Source organism: Coptis chinensis, unplaced genomic scaffold, assembly GCF_015680905.1.
Source record: "Coptis chinensis isolate HL-2020 unplaced genomic scaffold, ASM1568090v1 utg1545_pilon_pilon, whole genome shotgun sequence".
NCBI lineage: Eukaryota > Viridiplantae > Streptophyta > Magnoliopsida > Ranunculales > Ranunculaceae > Coptis > Coptis chinensis.
Genome location: NW_028238107.1, coordinates 191,622 through 211,991, shown reverse-complemented (window position 1 = coordinate 211,991; position 20,370 = coordinate 191,622). Strand labels below are relative to the sequence as shown.

Genomic DNA, 20,370 nt, shown 5'->3' with positions numbered 1-20,370 from the left:
GTGATCTTAACATTGTAAGAAAACATGATCCTTTCTTGGGTGGGGAGGACTTTGACAATGTCGTAGTGGAGTATTTGGTGAGTGAGATCAAATGCATTCATGGGATATTGATGCTACAATCGGCAAGTTAGCTGTCCAAATACTTTGTCAAGTAGCTGAGAAAGCTAAAGTAGGACTCCCATCTAGATTTGAAATTGACATCGATTTGTCTCTCGCTATTGCTGATGCATCAACCAAAAAAGATGTACGCATTACATTTACTATGATCAAGGTTTGAGAGCTTGATTAACAATCCCCTTAAAAAAAATTAGAAAAACATAAACCCTTCAAGTAAAGTATGCAATGAATTATTAGCTATCAATATACATATATTATTTATTCAAGTGGACTTTAGGCTTTAGAGTCATTAGCTATCTATATAGCAAGTCCGGCCATAGGCCGGGCCAAATGGCTAGTTTTAAAAGAGAATCCGATTATATAATTCAAATTTCCGATTTACTTCCATATTTTACGGATTTTGAAATTTCCAAAAAAATTTCGATTTTCCGAACTTTCCGAATTTGGAAAAAAAATTGCCATCCGAAAAATAATTGGATTGAATTTGGAAAGGATATTACTATCTGAAAAACTTTACAATTTTTTCCGAAAACCCTTTATCCGATCCGAAGTCACCCCTAAAAAGAACAGAGAGTAACTCTTGAGGACAAATCAGGGGGAAAAGTAACTCGAGAGGACACCTTTTTTTTTAATCACTCATAAGGACCAGGTAAATGAAAGGTCAAGTATACCCTTGACGCGAAATTAAAAACGGCTTGGGTAAATGAAATGTCAAATATACCCTTGGTACGGATGGTACCAAATAATAAACGGCCCGGCCCAACAAAAATTACCCAATGTATATAGTATGAACAATGATTGTTCATACTTATTTGGTGTATGAACAATCAATGTTCATACATTAACATGAGCTATGAACACTCATTGTTCATATAAACAATCATTGTTGATTGTTCATACCTATTTGGGGTGTGAACAATCACTGTTCATACCTCAACCTAATGTATGATCAGTAAAAACATCTATTGGAGTATGAACAATCATTGTTTACATCTCAACATGAGCTATGAACAATCATTGTTCATACAGCAACATGAGCTATGAACAATTATTGTTCATACCTATTTGGGGTATGAACAATCAATGTTCATGTGAACAATTATTGTTCATACCAATAGGTCGTATATTGGTATGAACAATCAATGTTCATACCTCAATATAATGTATGATCAATAAGAACACTTATTGGAGTATGAACAATCATTGTTCATACATATTTGGGGTATAAACAATCACTGTTCATACATCAACATGAGCTATGAACAATCATTGTTCTTATGAACAATACAATTATTGTTCATACCTATTTGGGGTATGAACAATCAATGTTCATACCCAAACATAAAGTATAATCAATAAGAACACTTATTGGAGTATGAAAAATAATTGTTCATACCCCAAATGGGTATGAATAATCATTGTTCATACATCAACATGAGCTATGAACAATCATTGTTCATACCTATTTGGGGTATGAACAATCAATGTTCATACCTAAACATAATGTATGATCAATAAGAACACTTATTGGAGTATGAACAATCATTGTTCATACCTATTTAGGGTATGAACAATAATTGTTCATATATGAAAAATAATTATTGTTCATACTTATTTGGGGTACGGTATAGAACAATCAATGTTCATACCTCAATATAATGTATGATCAATAAGAACACTTATTGGAGTATGAACAATTATTGTTTATAGGGTATGAACAATGATTGTTTTTATTGTTGATATCTATTTGGGGTATGAACAATTAATGTTCATATCTTAACATAATGTATGATCAGTAAGAAGTAAGAACACCTATTGGAGTATGAACAATCACTGTTTATACATCAACATGAGTTATGAATAATCATTGTTCATACATCAATATATTGTATAAGGGACATTCACCTATTTGGATATGAATAATTATTGTTCATATATACACCAGCAGAAAGTATGAACACTCATTGTTCATAGTAAAATGACAAAAAGGGTAAAATTGGAAAATATTTATTTTAAATCCGGGCAATTTGTCGTTGAGGGTTATTTTCATGTGAAAATTGGTTTTCAGGGTTATTTTCACTCGAAATTTATCCTTGTGAGTGATTATAAAAAAACCTCTGTCCTCTAGAGTTATTTTGAATCGAAATTGGGCCTTGGGACCAATTTTTTATAAAAAAAAAGACCAGATCCAAAGGTTTTCATGTGACTCAGTTGATTGGTCAAGGGACAGAATGAGGAGTAGACCAAAGTTAAAACGACTCAAACACTAAATATACATTATCTTGGAGGATCAGACACTAAAAGACCCAAGAAAATAGTATGGCCGTATGTCTAAGCTGGCCGTCGGAATAGTTTGGAACACAGAAACAATTGAATAGATAGCACATTCATCACCGACCAATAAAAAAAGGTAGTTTCATATTTTCATTACCTTCATAACCCTAGCGAGCAATGGACCATTCTTTTTTGGGACACGACAAACTCTACTCCAGGCCCATTCTCCTTTCCACTCTTCCTGGAAGAGTCGCCCACTAATAAAAGAAAAGAAAAATGGTGTCTTCGTCTTTGAGGCCATTGCAACTGCATTTCAGTTTTGCAAGTCAAAGGCAACTCTCGCAACTCTCCAAAGGGTATGTGTCTGTTCCCAAGAAAATATGGAAACAGTACTCGGTAACGTATGCAACTGCAAAACCCATCAGTATAAAAGAAGGCACTTCTATAAGAATCAATACAAAAGATGATGCTAGTGCAAAACCCATCATTAGAAAAGAAGGCACTTCTATAAAAATTAATACAAAAGATGTGCTGACACGCGTGCCGGATAACGTCATTTTAACACCATCAACTAATGGTTCTGCATTCATGGGTGCTACTTGGGATGAAAAGAGTTCTCGACACGTATTCAAGCTCGGGTTACTTCAGTAAGTGCTACTTCATATATTTGTTAATGTTCGTTACAAAATGAAGAAATGTTATTGGTTATTATATGTTTTAATGATTATGATGATGCAGAGATGCAAGACTACTTTGCTTGTTTCGATTTAAGCTATGGTGGATGATACCGCGAGTTGGGAGTTCTGGAAGTGATGTTCCAATTGAGACACAAATGTTACTCTTAGAATCAAGAAAACAAGCGAGTCTTTATTCGGAAGGATCGACATCATATATTGTGTTTTTGCCTGTGTTAGACGGTGAATTTAGAAGCAGTTTGCAGGGCAGTTCCGCAAATGAGCTTCAAGTTTGTGTTGAAAGTGGTAAGCTCCCAAGCTACATTGGTCTACAATTTAACTCTAGTGCTTTCTAGTGGTAGGGAATACACAATGTGGATGCATACTTGAGCTTCTTGTTGATTACAGAGGAGTACATTCTATAGAAAGTTATATATATGAGTAGATAAGAGCTAATTTGGTGGTAGGATTGGATCTGTGTGGTTCCTAGTCTCATGAAATCAGCTTATCTGTTTTGATAGGTGACCCTGCTGTTGTTACATCTGAATCTTCAAAAGCAGTTTTTGTGAACTGTGGGGACAGTCCGTTCAATCTGATGAAGGAATCATTGAAGTAGGACGTCTCTTACATCAAAGTTGCAATGTCTATCAGTTTTTTTGACTTACACTGCTGTTGCAATTTTTGTTTTCCTTTTAAACCCCAACCAGTTCTGTGCTGGTAGGGGGATACAAGATAAACCTTACCCATCTACATGAAAGGCTTTGTGCTCCTATTAGAGTAAAGTCGAACACTCTTTTAGCTTTGAGGAAGGGGTAGGGGCTTCTGTTTGTCGCTTTTCAGTTCTAGGTCCTGAATTCTAGGCGAAAGGTATTTCTAGTGACTGGCTTTAGGATTTTGCTCCTGAACTAACCATGAATACATGCCCGAGGAAGAGAGCAACTCCAACTGTAACTCTCTTTAGCAAGTGAGTCTGCTAAAACTGTTTCTTTCAGGGCATGTATTCTTTCTAATCGTGATGTGCGTGCAATTATGCAATATATTAGCAAGAACAGAAAGCTAAAAAGCACATAGTAGATCTAATCCATCAGTTTTCCTACTACAACTTTATCAAGGAATTTCATTGTTATTCTACAATAGTAATTGTTATACAGTGTAAATACAAGCATGGTATGAGTTGGCAAAGATATCAATACTTTCTATTGCTTTAATTCCTGTTCTATGTAGTACAGGACATCCATATATCTTCTCTCTTGGCCTTGTTTCAACTGGTTATGATCTTCTACAGGATTTTGGAGAAGCACATGGGAACATTTGCACTCCGAGAAACCAAAATGGCAAGCTAATTCATTTTTCTTATAGTTATGAATATCTTGCCACCTCATAATAACCATCTCTACCTAGTAAGGTTGCTATTGTAGCTGACAGTGGTTATCTTTTGATCACTGAAACAGATGCCTGGAATGTTGGAATGGTTTGGTTGGTGTACTTGGGATGCTTTCTATCATGATGTCCATCCTCAGGGAATTAAAGATGGACTAAAGAGGTGAATATATGTGCCCCTAGATACTGTTTAAGTTCATTGTTTTATGTACCTTCAACCTACTACAAAGTTGTATCACTTAATCTATCTTGATGTCGGTCACTTTTGCATTGTATGAAGTACGAATACTGTTATGTAGGCATTATAAATTCTAAAAGACTGGTTATGGTGCTACTTTCATACAAATTTATTGTTGTGTGATTTTCTGTTTAGGAGCTAATCCATATCCATTGTTCTTTTAGAGTTTATTTTTTATGTGAATTCTATTTTTCATAATTTCGGCTCCCTATCTTCATTAGGGCATCTCCAATGGGGGGTGTAAAATTACACCTCCACCTAGGCTCCACGTAGGTGCCATTAGGATTTTACACCTCTAATTGTATATTATTGTATAGCCTATAAATATCCACACTCTATACTCCCCAGTTTAAATTAAAGAGGGATGTTACTTTAAGTGACGTCCGAGTTTAAAATCTAATTTTTTTTACACTTCCCGAGTTTAAAATCTAATTTTTTTTACACTTCGGACATCACCAAGTTAAAAAAATACTTTAGAATTAGAAAAGGACGTTACATAAAGTGACGTCCGAAATTGTTTTTGTTCGGACGTTGGTTAAAGTGTCGCCCGAGCTATTTATCAACTCATAGCGAGATGGGGAATTCCCCACCTCTATCAACTAATACTCTATTATCTACGGTATACCACTCCCATTGGAAAGAGTTTTTTGATATTTAGAGTGTAAACTTTACACTCTATACGGTTTACACCCTCCATTGGAGATGCCCTTACTAAAATACGTAAATCTAAAGAGAACTCAACATTTGTGAGAAGTCCTCATTTGGTTTAACTTGAATACCAGTAAATTTCTATATCTTTGGGAAGCATTTGATTCCATCAAATTTTCCATCAGTAATTAGGTTCCAAAAGGAATTTTCAATCCTTGAGGTGCATAATTGGAATTGCAGCTTCTTATAGGTTGTCTTATTGATCCTCTTTTGTGCAGTTTATCAGATGGAGGCACTCCCGCAAGGTTTCTAATAGTAGATGATGGATGGCAAGATACATCTAATGAGTTCCAGATAGAAGGGGAACCTTTGGTTGAAGGCTCTCAGTAAGGCTACGGATCCTTCGTATTTATTTCTGAAATCGAAAGTACACGTAATTTCCGTACTTATGATTTCTTCAACATTACAGGTTTGGGGGCAGACTAATGAGCATCAAAGAAAATAGTAAGTTCAGGAGGAAAGCAAGTGGGGATCTTAAAGAGGCTGCTAGTGGCCTAAAGGATTTTGTTACTGATATTAGAAGAACATTCAAATTGAAGTATGATATTGATAATGTTTATATTCTGTCATGGTTTTTTGGGGGATGGAAATCTAAGATGCAATTGTTTTTGAACATATCGGTTTTTGCCAAAACGGCAGATTCGTTGCCTCGCCATTTTTTTTTGCTTGGATGAACATACTTTTATGCCTTGTCTGTGATGTGAAATTCATCTAATTATCTTTGGCATGTAGTCTTCCCAACTTTGCCTTAGAAATTCTATTTAACACAACAAATCATTAGACATTTTGATGTAGGAGTATAGATATGGAATTGGCATTATTATTATTATTATTAATTAGTAATAGGTTATTGTTATTAGTTTCCTATTACGTTAGAACGAAGTTAATTAGCAAGATTTCTATTTTTTAGTCCAACTAGAATTAGGAATGTGGTTTAATATATAATATAAAGGCATCTAGGCCTTCATTGTCAGATGGTTTTTTATTGAATATCTTTATTGTTCTTCAATTTGAAGGTTTAAACCCTAGATTTAGGTGTTTATTTCATTAAACTTAGTTGATGTTTAACCATTGTTGAAGCTTCTGCCAACAAGTTACATCATGTTTGACATCTCTTTCTTCTTTTAAATTTTTTCAGGTATATCTATGTTTGGCATGCACTAATGGGTTACTGGGGAGGAGTTCATCCGGATGCACCAGAAACTAAAAAGTATAATCCACACCTGAGATACCCTGTACAGTCTTCTGGGAATCTAGCACATATGAGAGATATATCCATGGACTGTATGGAAAAGTATGGGGTTGGTACAATTGATCCAGCTAAAATATCTGAATTTTATGACGATCTACACAGTTATCTTGCATCTCAGAACGTGGACGGAGTTAAAGTAGATGTACAAAACATACTTGAAACCCTTTCAAGTGGATTAGGAGGCAGAGTGATGCTTACTCGACATTTTCAGAAAGCGCTTGAATATTCTGTAGCTGCAAACTTCCAAGACAATGGCATAATCTGCTGCATGGGTCAAAGCACAGATTCTATTTACCAGTAATGGAACTCCTGCAGCCTAATTTTCCTTCACTAACCTGTATGTTTGTAACAAAAATGCAGAATTTTCAAAATTATCTAGTTGAACACATGCTATACTAGATTATCTTTTCAATTATCTTGATACATATATGTTTCTGATAGTCCAAAATCTGTAGGAACAAGTATTTTCATCATTAACACATTTCAACAATAATCCAAAGTATGTAAGTCCTTGTAAGTTCAGTAGATTGATTGTATTTCTAATCGTTTCAGTAATGATTGTAGTCTTCTTTGGATATTTTCTTCATCTCAGCTCAAAAAGGAGCGCCATCACAAGAGCATCCGATGATTATTGGCCAAACGACCCAAAAACGCAAACATTGCACATCGCTGCTGTGGCTTTCAACAGCATATTTCTTGGTGAATTTGTGGTACCAGATTGGGACATGTTCTATGTAAGATTTAGCTTCTCTCATAATTGAATGATAGAAAGTGTATGTGTGTGTGTGTGTGTGTGTGTGTGTGTGTGTAAGTGTTCTATCTCCACTGTTTTGATAGCAAAACCTTTTTCAAATTTCAGAGCCAACACTATGCAGCTGAGTTCCATGCAGCTGCTCGAGCTGTTGGAGGTTGTGGGATTTATGTTAGGTATAATACAATACTCAAGCCCATAGATAATGTCAAAACCTATGTTACAGACCAATACACTTTTTCGTTGTCTTCCTCGCAGAGGAAAAAAGCAAACAAGTACAAGAATATAAATTGCGAAGAATGAGAAAACATTAGAAACTATAGTACGCTGAGAAAGTCTGTATATGGCATGCATTGACTATGTTATATACAGGCTTTCTCTTAAACGGACATGTTCGTGGGCAGCTTATATAGTGTCTTAAACAGCTTTTTAATTTACGCTTATTAACTTGTTTAACATACGACGCTATATAGGCTGTGCAAGACACTATATAAGCTGCTCAAGACACTATATAACATGTCCGTTAAGAGAAAGCCTGATGTCATATATATATATATATATGACTATATCTAAATTCACTTATCATTCTGCATTCCAGTGACAAACCTGGCAGCCACGACTTCACAATACTGAAAAGACTGGTATTTCCTGACGGGTCTGTTCTCAGAGCAAAATACCCAGGGAGGCCATCACGAGATTGTTTATTCACTGATCCTGTTATGGATGGGAAGAGGTTATTCTTCAAACTCAAGTGTTTTGTCACGTTTCTCTTATAATTTGTTTCCCTCATACTGGCTTTTGATATTATGTAGTCTTCTGAAGATATGGAACTTGAATGAAGTATCTGGAGTAGTAGGTGTTTTCAATTGCCAAGGAGCTGGAAGTTGGCCAGGTCTGGATCATAACATTGAGACCAATACAAGCCCTGAGATATCTGGGCATGTTAGCCCTGATGATATTGAGTATTTGAAAGATTTATGCGGGGATTCATGGACAGGAGATTGTGCAGTGTTTTCCTTCAAAGCAGGTATTATATTCCATCTTCTTTCTCCATATATGAATGGTTGAAACACTTATTTTCTTCTGTTATCATATTAAAGCCTTACAAGCATATTGGACTTTGGAGGGCAGGCCCTGTGGTAGCCTTGAGTCAATCGGCAATTAAATAATTATGAGTTCTAGACTCTGTGCTTCTGTATCAAGTTTATTTCTCTCAGGCATGTACTTCCATGTGCCCCACAAATTGACGGTTTAGTGATGGGCACATGATATGTGCTGTTATGTTTGAAGTTTTCGAAGTCACGGGCGATGGAGGTAGGCATCAGATTTTCTCTAACTCAATTTTTTTTATCTTTACATGTACAGGATCCCTGTCTAGGCTGCCCAAGAAAGGATATTTAAATGTCTCATTGGAAGTCCTGCAATGTGATGTGTTCACCATTTCTCCCATTAAGGTCAGGTTGATCAACTTATAAGCTCTTTTACTGCACAGGTAGATATATTTTTACCCACCTAAATATTACCTTGTTGTATCATCTACAGATTTATAATCAAGAAATTGAGTTTGCACCCATAGGACTAGTAGAAATGTACAATTCTGGAGGAGCTGTTGAAGCAGTAAATTCCTTTCATGAATTCGCTAAGAGTGGAATAAACATCAAAGGCAGAGGTTCAGGATGTTTCGGAGCCTATTCCTCTAGAGAACCCAAGAGTTGTTTCTTCAACACAGAAGAAACAGAGTTCGAATTTAAAGGTCAAGATAATCTGTTGACATTGATGGTTCCTGGAGGAACCAGTTCTTGGGTTATTTCTATTCACTTCTGAGCCTTTGATTTCTTTCTTTTTCTTCATTTTTTCAGTAGACATTTATGTAGTTGTTAAGATTGAATGAATGTAATTATATAAAAAAGAGTTGCTTGATTTGATGAAATAATATTAGAGAGTGTTTGTCATTTCTTTCAAGTATTGAAATTAGAGATTTCTTCTTGAAAGAAATTTAGATAAAGAAACAAGAGGAAATCAAATATGTTATCTAACCCCTTCAAAACAACTTTTACTGGAGTAAAGCGCATTGGCTACAGCTTATTTTATGTAACCCACCCTGTCGAGTTAAAGATTCAGTGAAGGAAGTCACACCCATATTACGAAGGAAATCAGCAAAGTCTTTCAAGGTAAAACACCAGTTTTTCTTCCAGTCTCATGCATTAAATATCTCCATACATTTTTGTTTTAATTGCTCTAGGATGCAACTGATTAAATCCATGGAGCATATTGAGGTTCTTGCCATGATTACATTAGGATTCCCCTTTCCATTACTTCACGGAAAAATCACTGGGCAGGAGCGGGCATTGCCTATGTGATACTGTTGTCTGATGGTTTAATTGCAGAAATATGGAACCTACTATAGACCTTTTACAGATGCGGCGGCAACAAAGTTCTTTTTCCTGCCAAAAAGACTTGCACTCTCAAAATGTTTACAGGTTGTGCCTCCGTTAGGACACCATTGGACGGCTGTTAATAGAATGCCTGTTGATCTATATTATGTGGCAATTAATGAATTTCACCACCTACCTTATCACCAAAAAAGAAGGTAAGCACTAGGATGCTAGTATGCTACCCTCCCACCATCACCTACATTTGCACCTTCGGCCACCACAGCCAGCTCCACCTTGCTTCATTTCCAACCTCCTGACAAGCAAGGGGGTAAATGTTTACGCTTCCCATCGCCCCAAGGAACTAGTGGAAGAAATAGATTATAAAGGGACGAGGAGTTGGTCTACATAACTCTAGGCGCTGCCTGGCCTTTCAAGGTAGAATTGCCATGATGGGGCTGAACTGGCACACTGAAATGATGCAATACTGCAAATCTGCCATGCAGGCACTAACCTGGTTTTTCCAGATGTGGTCCAACACTGGATCATTCGCGACATGGAACAGTCCATTTAAAAGTTAGGGTTAGTTAAAGATGAACCTAGGGCCGGCTCTGAGGGCAGGCCAACTAGGCGGCCGCCTAGGTCCCCCAACTTGTTGGTTAAATTTTGGGTCCCAAGTATAATTTTATACCCACTAGACCACATGTAAATGACTCAAGGTTGTTCAGTCCAGTCAAATTATGTGCAGTCCAGTCCACTCAAACATTGGCCCATGTCCTCTCGTGTAAAAAACTTGTTTTTTTCTCAATAATATAGGCCCATTTTAAAAAACTCACCTTGGGCCCCTCAATTTTCAGGGCCAGCCCTGGATGAACCCAACTCCTTCCCCCTCTTTTTTTTTTACAAGATCCAACATAGTCGTTGGTGGGGGGGGGGAGAGGGGCACTTACTATGGGGGGTATCCATAACTAACCCTTTGGTTTATTAAACCATGCATGGAATCAACTAACTGAATATAGCCGTCAGATCCGAAAATCATTTTGCCTCCAATTATGTTGACTATGGGTTGTAAATATATGTTGAGATCTATCTATCCCACCATGGCATCTACGAGAACGACTAACGTCCTCCCCTGAGTTTGATTTAGACCAGCACACCATGACAAATCCAAGGACGACTAATATCTTCCCCCAAGTTTGGTTCAGACATAAGGGACTATGGAAGACTCGTCCCACCTGCTTGAAATGGATAACCCGAGGCATTGCTTGCAAAGTTGCAATGGATAGTGCTAAGCATATATCTTTAGATGGATAGCGCGAAGGCATATCTTCGCTTCAAGTGAGTTTATCTGTATGGCACAACGGACTTGCAGGTTCGTAGTGCATTTACAGATTTCTTTTGGTATCTTATAAATGTGAAGCAGAACTTTTTACAAAAAACAAATGAAAAAGCCAACCCAAGCTTATAGATAAGATTGTTAAAGAGATTTTCAGAAATTTAGGTATCACAATTTAGTAACCTGGCACCGTCTGACATGAATTTAGTACTTGTATCCCTTGACGTACAGACTTTCTGAAGCCAATTCTCCACCAGCCCCACCGGTATACTTCCCAAGAGTTGCATCTGAATTAGCTTTGCACCTTGCTAAAAACACTTCTTGTGCTGCAGCAACATTTTCCTTCTTCCCTGCCCATGTCTTGAGTGTGCTCTGTTGCAAAGCACGCCCAAACGAGAATGTCAACGTCCAGGGCTTCAATATGTCCAGCTTATTCATTGCATTAAGATTTAATGTTGCCTCCTCTTCACTTTGTCCTCCTGATAAAAAGACAATTCCTGGCACAGCCGCTGGGACAGTGCGACGCAATGCTATCACTGTGTACTCCGCAATAACTTCAGGAGTAACCTACAAAAAGGAACTTAACTCGCTTCAGCGGATGATGTAACATACCGATAAAAGCATGAACCTTCTTCAATTACAACAAATATTACCTTTGGGCTACCAGAGCCAGGAGTAACCATATTGGGCTTCAAAAGCGTTCCTTCAAGAAGGACATGTTGATCATTCAATGCCTTGTACACCGCAGCTAGTACAGTTTCAGTCGCAGCAGCACATTTCTTGATGTCATGACTTCCATCAGTCAGAATTTCTGGTTCTACGATAGGAACAAGGCCGTTTTCCTGACATATTATTGCATACCGAGCCAATCCTTGTGCATTTTGTTGAATAGACAATTCCGATGGCTCAGTTGGACCAATCTTGAGAACTGCTCGCCATTTAGCAAAGCGAGCACCAGCCTTGTAGTATTGCTGACAACGTGCTCCCAGTGAGTCAAGGCCTTGAGTTGTGGTCTCACCATTAGTACCAGCAAGATCCACAGTTCCCTTATCAACCTTAATGCCTGGGATCACATTGTTTTCTTGGAGAAATTCAACGAAAGGTTTACCATCTGCAGTGTTTTGGTAAAGTGTCTCTTCAAAGAAAATGACACCTGATAGGTAATTGAGGGCATTCGGGGACGTGAAGAGGAGCTCACGAAGAGCTTGGCGATTAGACTCGATGTTCTCTACATTGATACTTGAAAGACGTTTTCCGATTGTGCCAGTGCTCTCATCTGCAGCCAGAATGCCCTTGCCAGGAGTGGCAATGTACTTGGCATTCCTAATCAGCTCATCTGGATAGTGCAAGAAAAGTACGACACTATTATTAGTTAACAAGAGTATATTCTAGTGAATGTCCTTGATAAAACCTTATAAAAGCTTGGAACAAAACAGCAAGCATTTCTCAATTTGAAAATCCTCTCCTTTGCCGTTAGGAGTACAGATGCAAACTTCTTGCACAAAGAAATCTAGCTAATGTTTGCCCATCTCAAGGAATTTGCCGGTTTTGAAGTTTATTAGATTATACAGGTGCCTAAGCTGAATAAACATTGGAACATGCAGGACACTTGACAATTGCGTAGAAATCAACCAACTGCGCTGGATTTGGTAGTCCAACTAGTGTGAACGGCAAAGAGGAATGTTACGTGGGTATGGGTGATTCAATGGTGGATAAGTGGACGTAATGAGGGAGGTGATAGAAGAAAGTTATACGGATTTGGGCAGGGTGTGCATTGCCAGCGTTATGTGTATAAAACACAGCCTAACAAGCTCAAAAGAAAGAGTGTATAGGTGACAGAAGAAAGTTAAACGGGGAGTTGCATGTTAGCTTATTAGCTTAAACAGATACAATATATGTACATAATTAAAAGTACTTCGTTCATTAACTTCAACCAAAATCCACTAACAAAAAGACGATGGAACTGATGAAGAACTTTGTTATGTAAGTGTGCGTGATATATACCTGCGTACTTTCCCACGAAGGCCGACATACTTAATTTGCGCTTTAGAAGGCCTCCTAGTGAGAGATAAGCTAAGGTATCAGACTATTTAAACAGCTAGAGCCACCTTTCTTCCTTATAGATCAGCCTTGGAGAATATACTAAAAGGATCTGCAATGCTTGTCGCGACACGTGTCCTGTATTAATTCAATGAAGGGTTATCATCCTCGGATAATGCAACGAGTGATCACTCTCGTTGCCACATGGCACTGATCAAGACTTATCTGTCCTCTCTCTCACGTACCATACATACATTGTTCAGTTGAGTGGTGCTGGCGTTCCCTCACTCTTGATTTTCTTACTCATTTTCTTTTTTGATTTTGAGATGACACATGTTCGTTTGTCCAAAAGGCAGTTATTGGAAGCTTATAGCTAGAGACCATCTTTCTCTATTTCTCTCTCTACAATACCAAAATTCGATTTATCCATAGGCTTAAGTTTTTGAAGTCAGACGTGTAGGCAGCGTCGACTTAGTTTCGTTACATAAATTATAGAGCGATGCTAAACTGCAACAAGCATTGTACAACGTAGCGGACCACTTGAAGATAATTTTCTGACTTCATCCATTACTGGTCCAAAATCAAAATACTTGGTAGACCACACGAATGTCTCAATCCATTAGCTATATATATCTAGGTGATTTCAAAAACAGATCCTTCACTTCTCTAGGCTAACTGAGGTTTGGTCTGTTTGTGTGCGTGTTGGCTGGGGCGGCTCAAGACACTTTGGGGCCTAAGCGAAAGTGAAAAATAGTCCTTCTCATATCAATAAAATAATTTTTGTTTATCATGTTATTGCAGTGTATCAATTTCTTTTATCGGAATGTGGAGTTAGAATCAATACAATATACAATGAAAACTTTAAAGTATTTTTTTTTTTATATAATTGACTTCAATGTTTGAAATACATAAAAATACGTAATTAGCATTAACTCTTATTTATTACTTGCATAATTGGTCTAAAAGTATTATTGTTAAGGGGTTAAAACTACAGTTTTGGGCTCTTATAAAACCACCCCAAACAGTATTTTGCTTGTCCTCAAACAAATATGAGAAATTAACATAAATGACCAAAAATGGAGAGTTTTAACTAATCTTGTTTCGCCAAGTGCGATTGCATTGACTATATGCAACAAGGCCTTAAACCACTAGGAATTCCCTAAGTGGACCGAGTTATAAACCGTGAGTTTTCCAGGTGAAAGGTACTCACAAACTTTATCTATACTACAACGACTTAGAAATAAAACTATTGTTTCCTTATATATGTTTCAATTATCTATACACCTCACTAGCAATGAATACAGAATAATCAAGTCGAAACCTAAGCCAATATATGCATAATAATCAATCATCTACGAATAAACATATATACAATGAGTAATACTATGAGATGGACTAGCAGGTCCGTTTCTAAAAACTCCGAATATCGTCCTTAAATAGGTCCTCACATAAATGTCAAGACAAAACCACTCGATTTTTCCGCTCAAGTTTTATTTACTCCAGGTGTGCAGTGGACACACTTTACTTTACAAACTCAATGACATACAAGAAAGCCGGAGTCGATCAAACACATCTGCCACTTACTATCACACTAACCTATTCCTAATTGAGCTAGAGGTCTTTATTAGGTGTTATGGGGATTAGGAGATGGTTTAAGAAGGAAGGAAATGTATATTCAGAAAGGACAAGTCTGAGATAATAGAGGCTTCATATTATGCAACTAGAGAAACCCTTGTTCTTTACTTTTGCTTCTACACTTTGTTTCCATCCTTAACCATATATATATATATATATATATATATATATATATATATATATATTTTATATATATATATATATATATATATATATATATATATATATATATATATATTTTGACTCCTTGATTCTATTTTTGGAGTTCTAACTCTTTATTTTCTTTTATTTTTTTATTTTTTTTTGGATGGAAACTTACTTTTCTCATCTGAAACGACTAACGAATTCTGGATTTCAAAGGTTCTTCTCTTTTCTATTATTCATCTCTATTCTCAGACTTATTCAAAGAATTGGGTAGGTTGATTTTTTATTTATTTATTTATTTATTTTTTTTGTAACAGGGTAAATGATTTGCGGTTTATGAAAGGCTAAAGAAAGGCTCGAGGGCTTACTAGCGGAAAATAATTCATATGTTCAATTGGCTATATCGATCCAAAGAGGGCCTAAATTCTCGCTTAGGATATGGTATAGTGATCAAGCAAGTGGACGTGTGATTTTTCTATCCGGATTTTACTTCTCTCTTGTGTCATTTCTCAAATGTTCACTCATATAAGGCTTTAGGCTATATTCTCACAGGATTTGTAGAATAAGTACTCTAGCCTAGATTTCTGAAACTTACTGCCAACAATCATAGATACTCATGTAACATATTTATAGATAGATGTAAGGATTATTACCTACATATTAGCCGAAGTTTCTAAAAACTATTCTAATGCAAAAGTTACTTGAGATTTTTAGATTATCAAGGGCTTAGAAAAGGAAAACAATACCAATATTCCTAAGTGTACAGCATAAACCTTTTATTAATATTTTTAAAAAATTTTGATTAATTTTTTTTTTGACTTGAAAACAAGTGCATATTGTACATATCTATATCCTAACAGATGCCTTAATTACACGTGTTTCTATCCCCCCCCAAACAAGAAGCATGCTTTGTCCTCAAAGTATTTAAATAAATAGGTTAGAGAAATACCATTGAAACGTGTGAAATTCTGGACCATCTACAAAACAAGGTTAAACATACTAATATAGAAAAGAAAAACGGACGCAACTCTTTAAGAGTTCCATCCATAATGGGGTTAATGAGAAATAAATTGCTTGGGATATAAGCAGACATTAACTAAAATAAAAACTAATCTTAACTCCCGTTTAAGCATTTTCCTCATCGTCCTCAATAAAGAAATGAGGTTCCTTCGCATCCTGCCATGCCATGGTAATTTGCCAGGCTTTATGTCACTTATCGTCTACAATAGCTAACATGTCAAGCGCCACTTGGTCGGATGGGGTGTAAGGTACAACCTGATGAGGTTGTATCCTCCACCCTTGCCAAGTCATTGCACTAAACGATCGAATAATATAATTGGTGGGTCTCACAATGTCGACCCCAACCCAATCCGTGAAACGGGCACAAAAAACAGGGAAGAAACATAGCATAATACGACAAATTAAAATAGGCATATGAAGGTACTTATGCCGCTTGCTATGGGCTCGGGCTAAACTAGACATTAGGGTCTGGGGAATATCATAGAGTGTACGTCCCCCAGCTAAAGCAAGGAAAATATCACAAGTTTTGTCATTCACAGAAGAATAACGTCATTCCCCTCTAATATTTAGCATGATCCAAAATATAACAGTGCCCACGTTACAGGCTACCAAGGGCGACGTTATAATCCCCTTGGTCCTCTATCCTAAAGATTCCTACCCCGTAATGCTCATGCAAATCATCATAGTTATACATGTACATATTATCTACCAAATAGGGCCATGAGTCTTGTATTTCGGTCGGCATAGTAAGTCCAAGCACAAAGGCTAACAAGAACTTGGAAATTTCCATTGGTTCATCCCCGATGGTGATAGAGAACACTTGTTCTCCATCTGGTCTATCAAAGAACTTACAATTATCATAAAAATAAGATGTAAGTGCAGGAGAATAAAGTTTATTAGGACTTACCAATAGTAGCTCCCAGCCTGCTAGAATGATCACTTCACGAAACCACGCACCATAGGTGTCACTTTGGAACAAGTCTTCAAAAGACTGTTCTGGTATGATACGAGGGAATGTCATCCCCAATAAACTCGCTGGAATAGCTGCATAGGATCCTGGAACAACCCACAAAAAATTAGATTTTTACGTGCCCACGCGGTCAGGGCGAGGGGTGCACTCAACCTATGCTTGGAATGGGCACGGGGTGCGCTCTGGTGAATTTCAATTTCCAGGCACTTTACGCGTGGCTTACTCACTTTTGCTGGGATGGGTCTTTGGTCGCTCACGGATGAAAACTAGAATTCCAGTGTTTTGGGTGCGCGAGCGCTTCGCCTATATATGGGCTTGGTAGGGCGGTCGCTCGATGAAATTTGGTCGACGTGCCTAGAGTAGCGGTAGCGCTCCCCGGGGCAGCGCGTGCTCGAAGTTGCTGAGTTGCTAAAATGGAGAAGAAAAATGGGAAACATGGGAGTGAAAGGTGAGAGATGAAAGTGAGGTGTAGTGTGGGTTGTGAGTGTAGAATGAATGAAGTTTTTATAGGTTTTAAGTTGCTAAAATGAATCGGGGAAGTTGCTAAAAAAAGCTTTAAAGGCAAAAAAAAAAAAAAAAAAAAAACTGAGATATTTTGGCCATCACTAGATCCAGATCCCGCTCTACTCCTCGGTCTCTTTTCTTGATTTGTCCCATCCTCGAGGGTCGGGTTGCTTGGAGGTGCGGTTATCGATGCATCTTTTGTCATGGGTCTTGTTATGGCGTATTGATTGAAGGCTATGACTCGATGGATTTGTTTTGGCTGTATTAGAAGATCCACAGTGTGAGTTAGCGCTCTTACGAGCTTGTGTTGGGCTCTCTAAGTTGGTCTTCGCGATTCGTACTTGTCCACCATCCTTTTCAGAGAGGCATTTCGGACTTTTGATCGGCACCTCCGCAGTTGTTCTCAGGTGGTATTGTGGGTTTCGATGGTCCCGGCCCGGTGATTTATTTATTAGCGTTTATCGACACTCCCATTACGTCTAGGCGGTTTAGGTATTTATTGTGCCACTGATGTATCTACATTTGCCTTTGTGGCCTCCCGCTGTCAGACTTCTGAGCTTCAGAACCACATTCTTAGGAGTTGTGGCCTAGTACCTTTGGATGAGATTCTTGATGTTGCAGCAGTGCATTGAGTCTCTGTCTACCCGATTTTGACCTCAGTTCTATGGCTATGAGTGCTACCGTCCCCTTAAAACCACAAAAAGTTTTGGCGGAAGCGTTCTATGGTAAGATTATTGCTGGTCTTGAGAGGGAGTTTGTGTTATCTGCTCATCAGAAAGCAGTCATTGGATGCTTACAGTCAGAACATGCAAATGATTTCCTACTTGCTATTCCGATGGAGGGACTTGGGGACGCATGATGTCCGGTAGAGTATCGTTCTATTCTCGGTACCGCCTCATGATTCCTTTGTACTTTCGGATGGTGGTCTATGCCCCGTGTGTGCAAAAAGAGCGGACTAGATACTTTTGGGGACCATGCAAAGCACATTGTAGATATTTCCGGGCTTCAAATACCGACATGATCATGTCGGAGATATTTTATGTGATGCATTTTGGAGGCTGGGGGTACGGGTGAAGAAGGAGGCTCCTGTGAATTTTCTCACCGATCGAATGAGGGGAGATCGACACTCGCCTGCTGGATGTATTGATCTACAGTTGGTCTGAGGGGAGGTATGCATGTGTTGATGTAACTGGAGCCTCTCCATTAGTAGGGCTTGGGAATGGAGTCTTTGAGGTGGGAGAAACAGCTAATAGAGCAGCGGTAAGGAAAATTGAGAAACACGAGGAGGCTTGTAGAGCTAACCAGCATTGTTTCATTCCTTTCAGTTTTGACACCTTTGGTTTCTTGGCACAACAGTCTGTTGAGCTCCTTAAGAGATTGCAGAAAGTTATGGACTGCAACGTAATGACAGTTGGTTCTAATGAGTTTGCTTTTAGGAGGATAGGTTTTGCCATTCAGAAAGGACTTGCGGCGCAGCTTGTTGCACGCTTGTTGCACGCTTGTCCTAATTATTTGTAAAACTCGTTATCATTATTAATAAAATTTCCACTTCAAAAAAAAAAAAAAAAAAAAAAATCCAAAACCGAAAACGGAAACAACCCATATTCTTGATTCTAAAACAACCCTAATATCTTTTAGATTGAATTTAGAATAGTAACTTCTAAATTCTTTTAGATTTCATTCTACCCCAACATCTAATCATAGGTATGCCCATATCGGCAATATTTTCAACTCTCACGTCAAACCAACTACTAAAATGGAGGATTCTATAACAAATCATGCTAGAGTAAATAATACCACCCCCAAACAATTCGGGAAGGTGGGATTAACGATAAAAACAGTGCACAATTTGAAAAGAACCAAATTATATTCAAATTCAAATTCAAATACAATTAACTATGGAATTTAAATTTAACTACTGAATTTAAAAAAAAACTTAATATCCAAACTAATAAAAACAATAAAAACAACTAAATAACATCGAAACAAGATATTTTTAGAAAACCTAGCCACGTGATGAAGATGGACCCTAAGATGGAGATTGGGCCTGGGATGAAGATGGGCCCGAGCCATCCGTCCTTTGACGACGACGCTCATGCCTCTCAGACTCATCTGAAACAGAACCCTCTAGGGGTGGCATGCGTCATAGAATCTCTACTTGGAACAGGCGTTGTGCTTCTATTGTTGCTTTCATCTCCGTATATTATGCCTTGTGACGCTGAAAGAGTGTCTCCATGTTACACAAGAGATCCTCCTGATCCTTTTTGAGGTTTTCAAAACTCGTCTGAAGGTTCTTTTGTTTATTTCGAATTATAATCTGCCTATCCCATACATCTTCACAAATAGCATAAATGCAACGCACGCCAGTGTGCAAAACTGACATGCGTTCTGACTCAAACGTACACTTTTCCAAGGCATCTTCATCCAAACATGTCATGTCCTCCATTTCCTCATCCGAATCAACCACCCTATCCTTCGGTAACATCCAAGTCTTTTGGATGCATTCCGTATAAATAATTTCATTTGAATGCAATTTCAACATAGTCCGCTCAGTTCTTGTTTCCCCAAGACAACATTATCTTCATAATTAAAGCAGGGAATGGTGCAATACTCCCCCCAACTCCTCTAATCATATTTATCAAAAACTCGATGATACAGAATTCATACCTCTTCTCTTGCAATATCCAGAGAACGTGCAGACATGTCAAACTGATGTCACTCACTTTCTCCTTCCTAATGACATTCTTACCAATCCACTGAGCTACAACCAGTTGGTTGGTTCGGTGAGATGACTGTCGAGCACAATGAGAATTCGGATTGTATTGACCTTCCATGATAGTGTCGTTCATCAATGCAGGAACTCCAGTATACTGGGATTCCTGCATGGTGGCATCGAGGTGGCGTTCAAGCGTAATGCCTAGAATCTTAGCCAACTTCTCTCTCGATAATTCTCTC

At 37.9% G+C, this 20,370-nt stretch overlaps 2 protein-coding genes across 2 annotated transcripts; one reads left to right on the top strand and one right to left on the bottom strand.

Moving 5' to 3' along the window:
• Positions 1 to 2,417: 2,417 nt before the first annotated feature.
• Positions 2,418 to 9,350, top strand: LOC147473973 (putative galactinol--sucrose galactosyltransferase 2). Its single transcript, XM_086586806.1, has 14 exons — positions 2,418 to 3,038; positions 3,130 to 3,371; positions 3,587 to 3,677; positions 4,351 to 4,399; positions 4,517 to 4,608; positions 5,610 to 5,717; positions 5,801 to 5,929; positions 6,530 to 6,940; positions 7,236 to 7,377; positions 7,503 to 7,570; positions 7,993 to 8,127; positions 8,207 to 8,421; positions 8,760 to 8,848; positions 8,937 to 9,350. Exons 1-14 carry the CDS (start codon positions 2,668 to 2,670, stop codon positions 9,216 to 9,218), a joined length of 2,424 nt encoding a protein of 807 aa, XP_086442932.1. The 5' UTR covers positions 2,418 to 2,667; the 3' UTR covers positions 9,219 to 9,350.
• Positions 9,351 to 11,209: 1,859 nt separating this feature from the next.
• LOC147473972 (fructose-bisphosphate aldolase, cytoplasmic isozyme 1) lies at positions 11,210 to 13,268 on the bottom strand. The gene is made up of 3 exons (XM_086586807.1): positions 13,107 to 13,268; positions 11,756 to 12,438; positions 11,210 to 11,669 (listed from the first exon to the last, which is right to left on the bottom strand). The coding sequence occupies exons 1-3, from the start codon at positions 13,132 to 13,134 to the stop codon at positions 11,307 to 11,309; spliced, it is 1,074 nt and encodes a 357-aa protein (XP_086442933.1). The 5' UTR covers positions 13,135 to 13,268; the 3' UTR covers positions 11,210 to 11,306.
• Between the last annotated feature and the right edge of the window lie 7,102 nt (positions 13,269 to 20,370).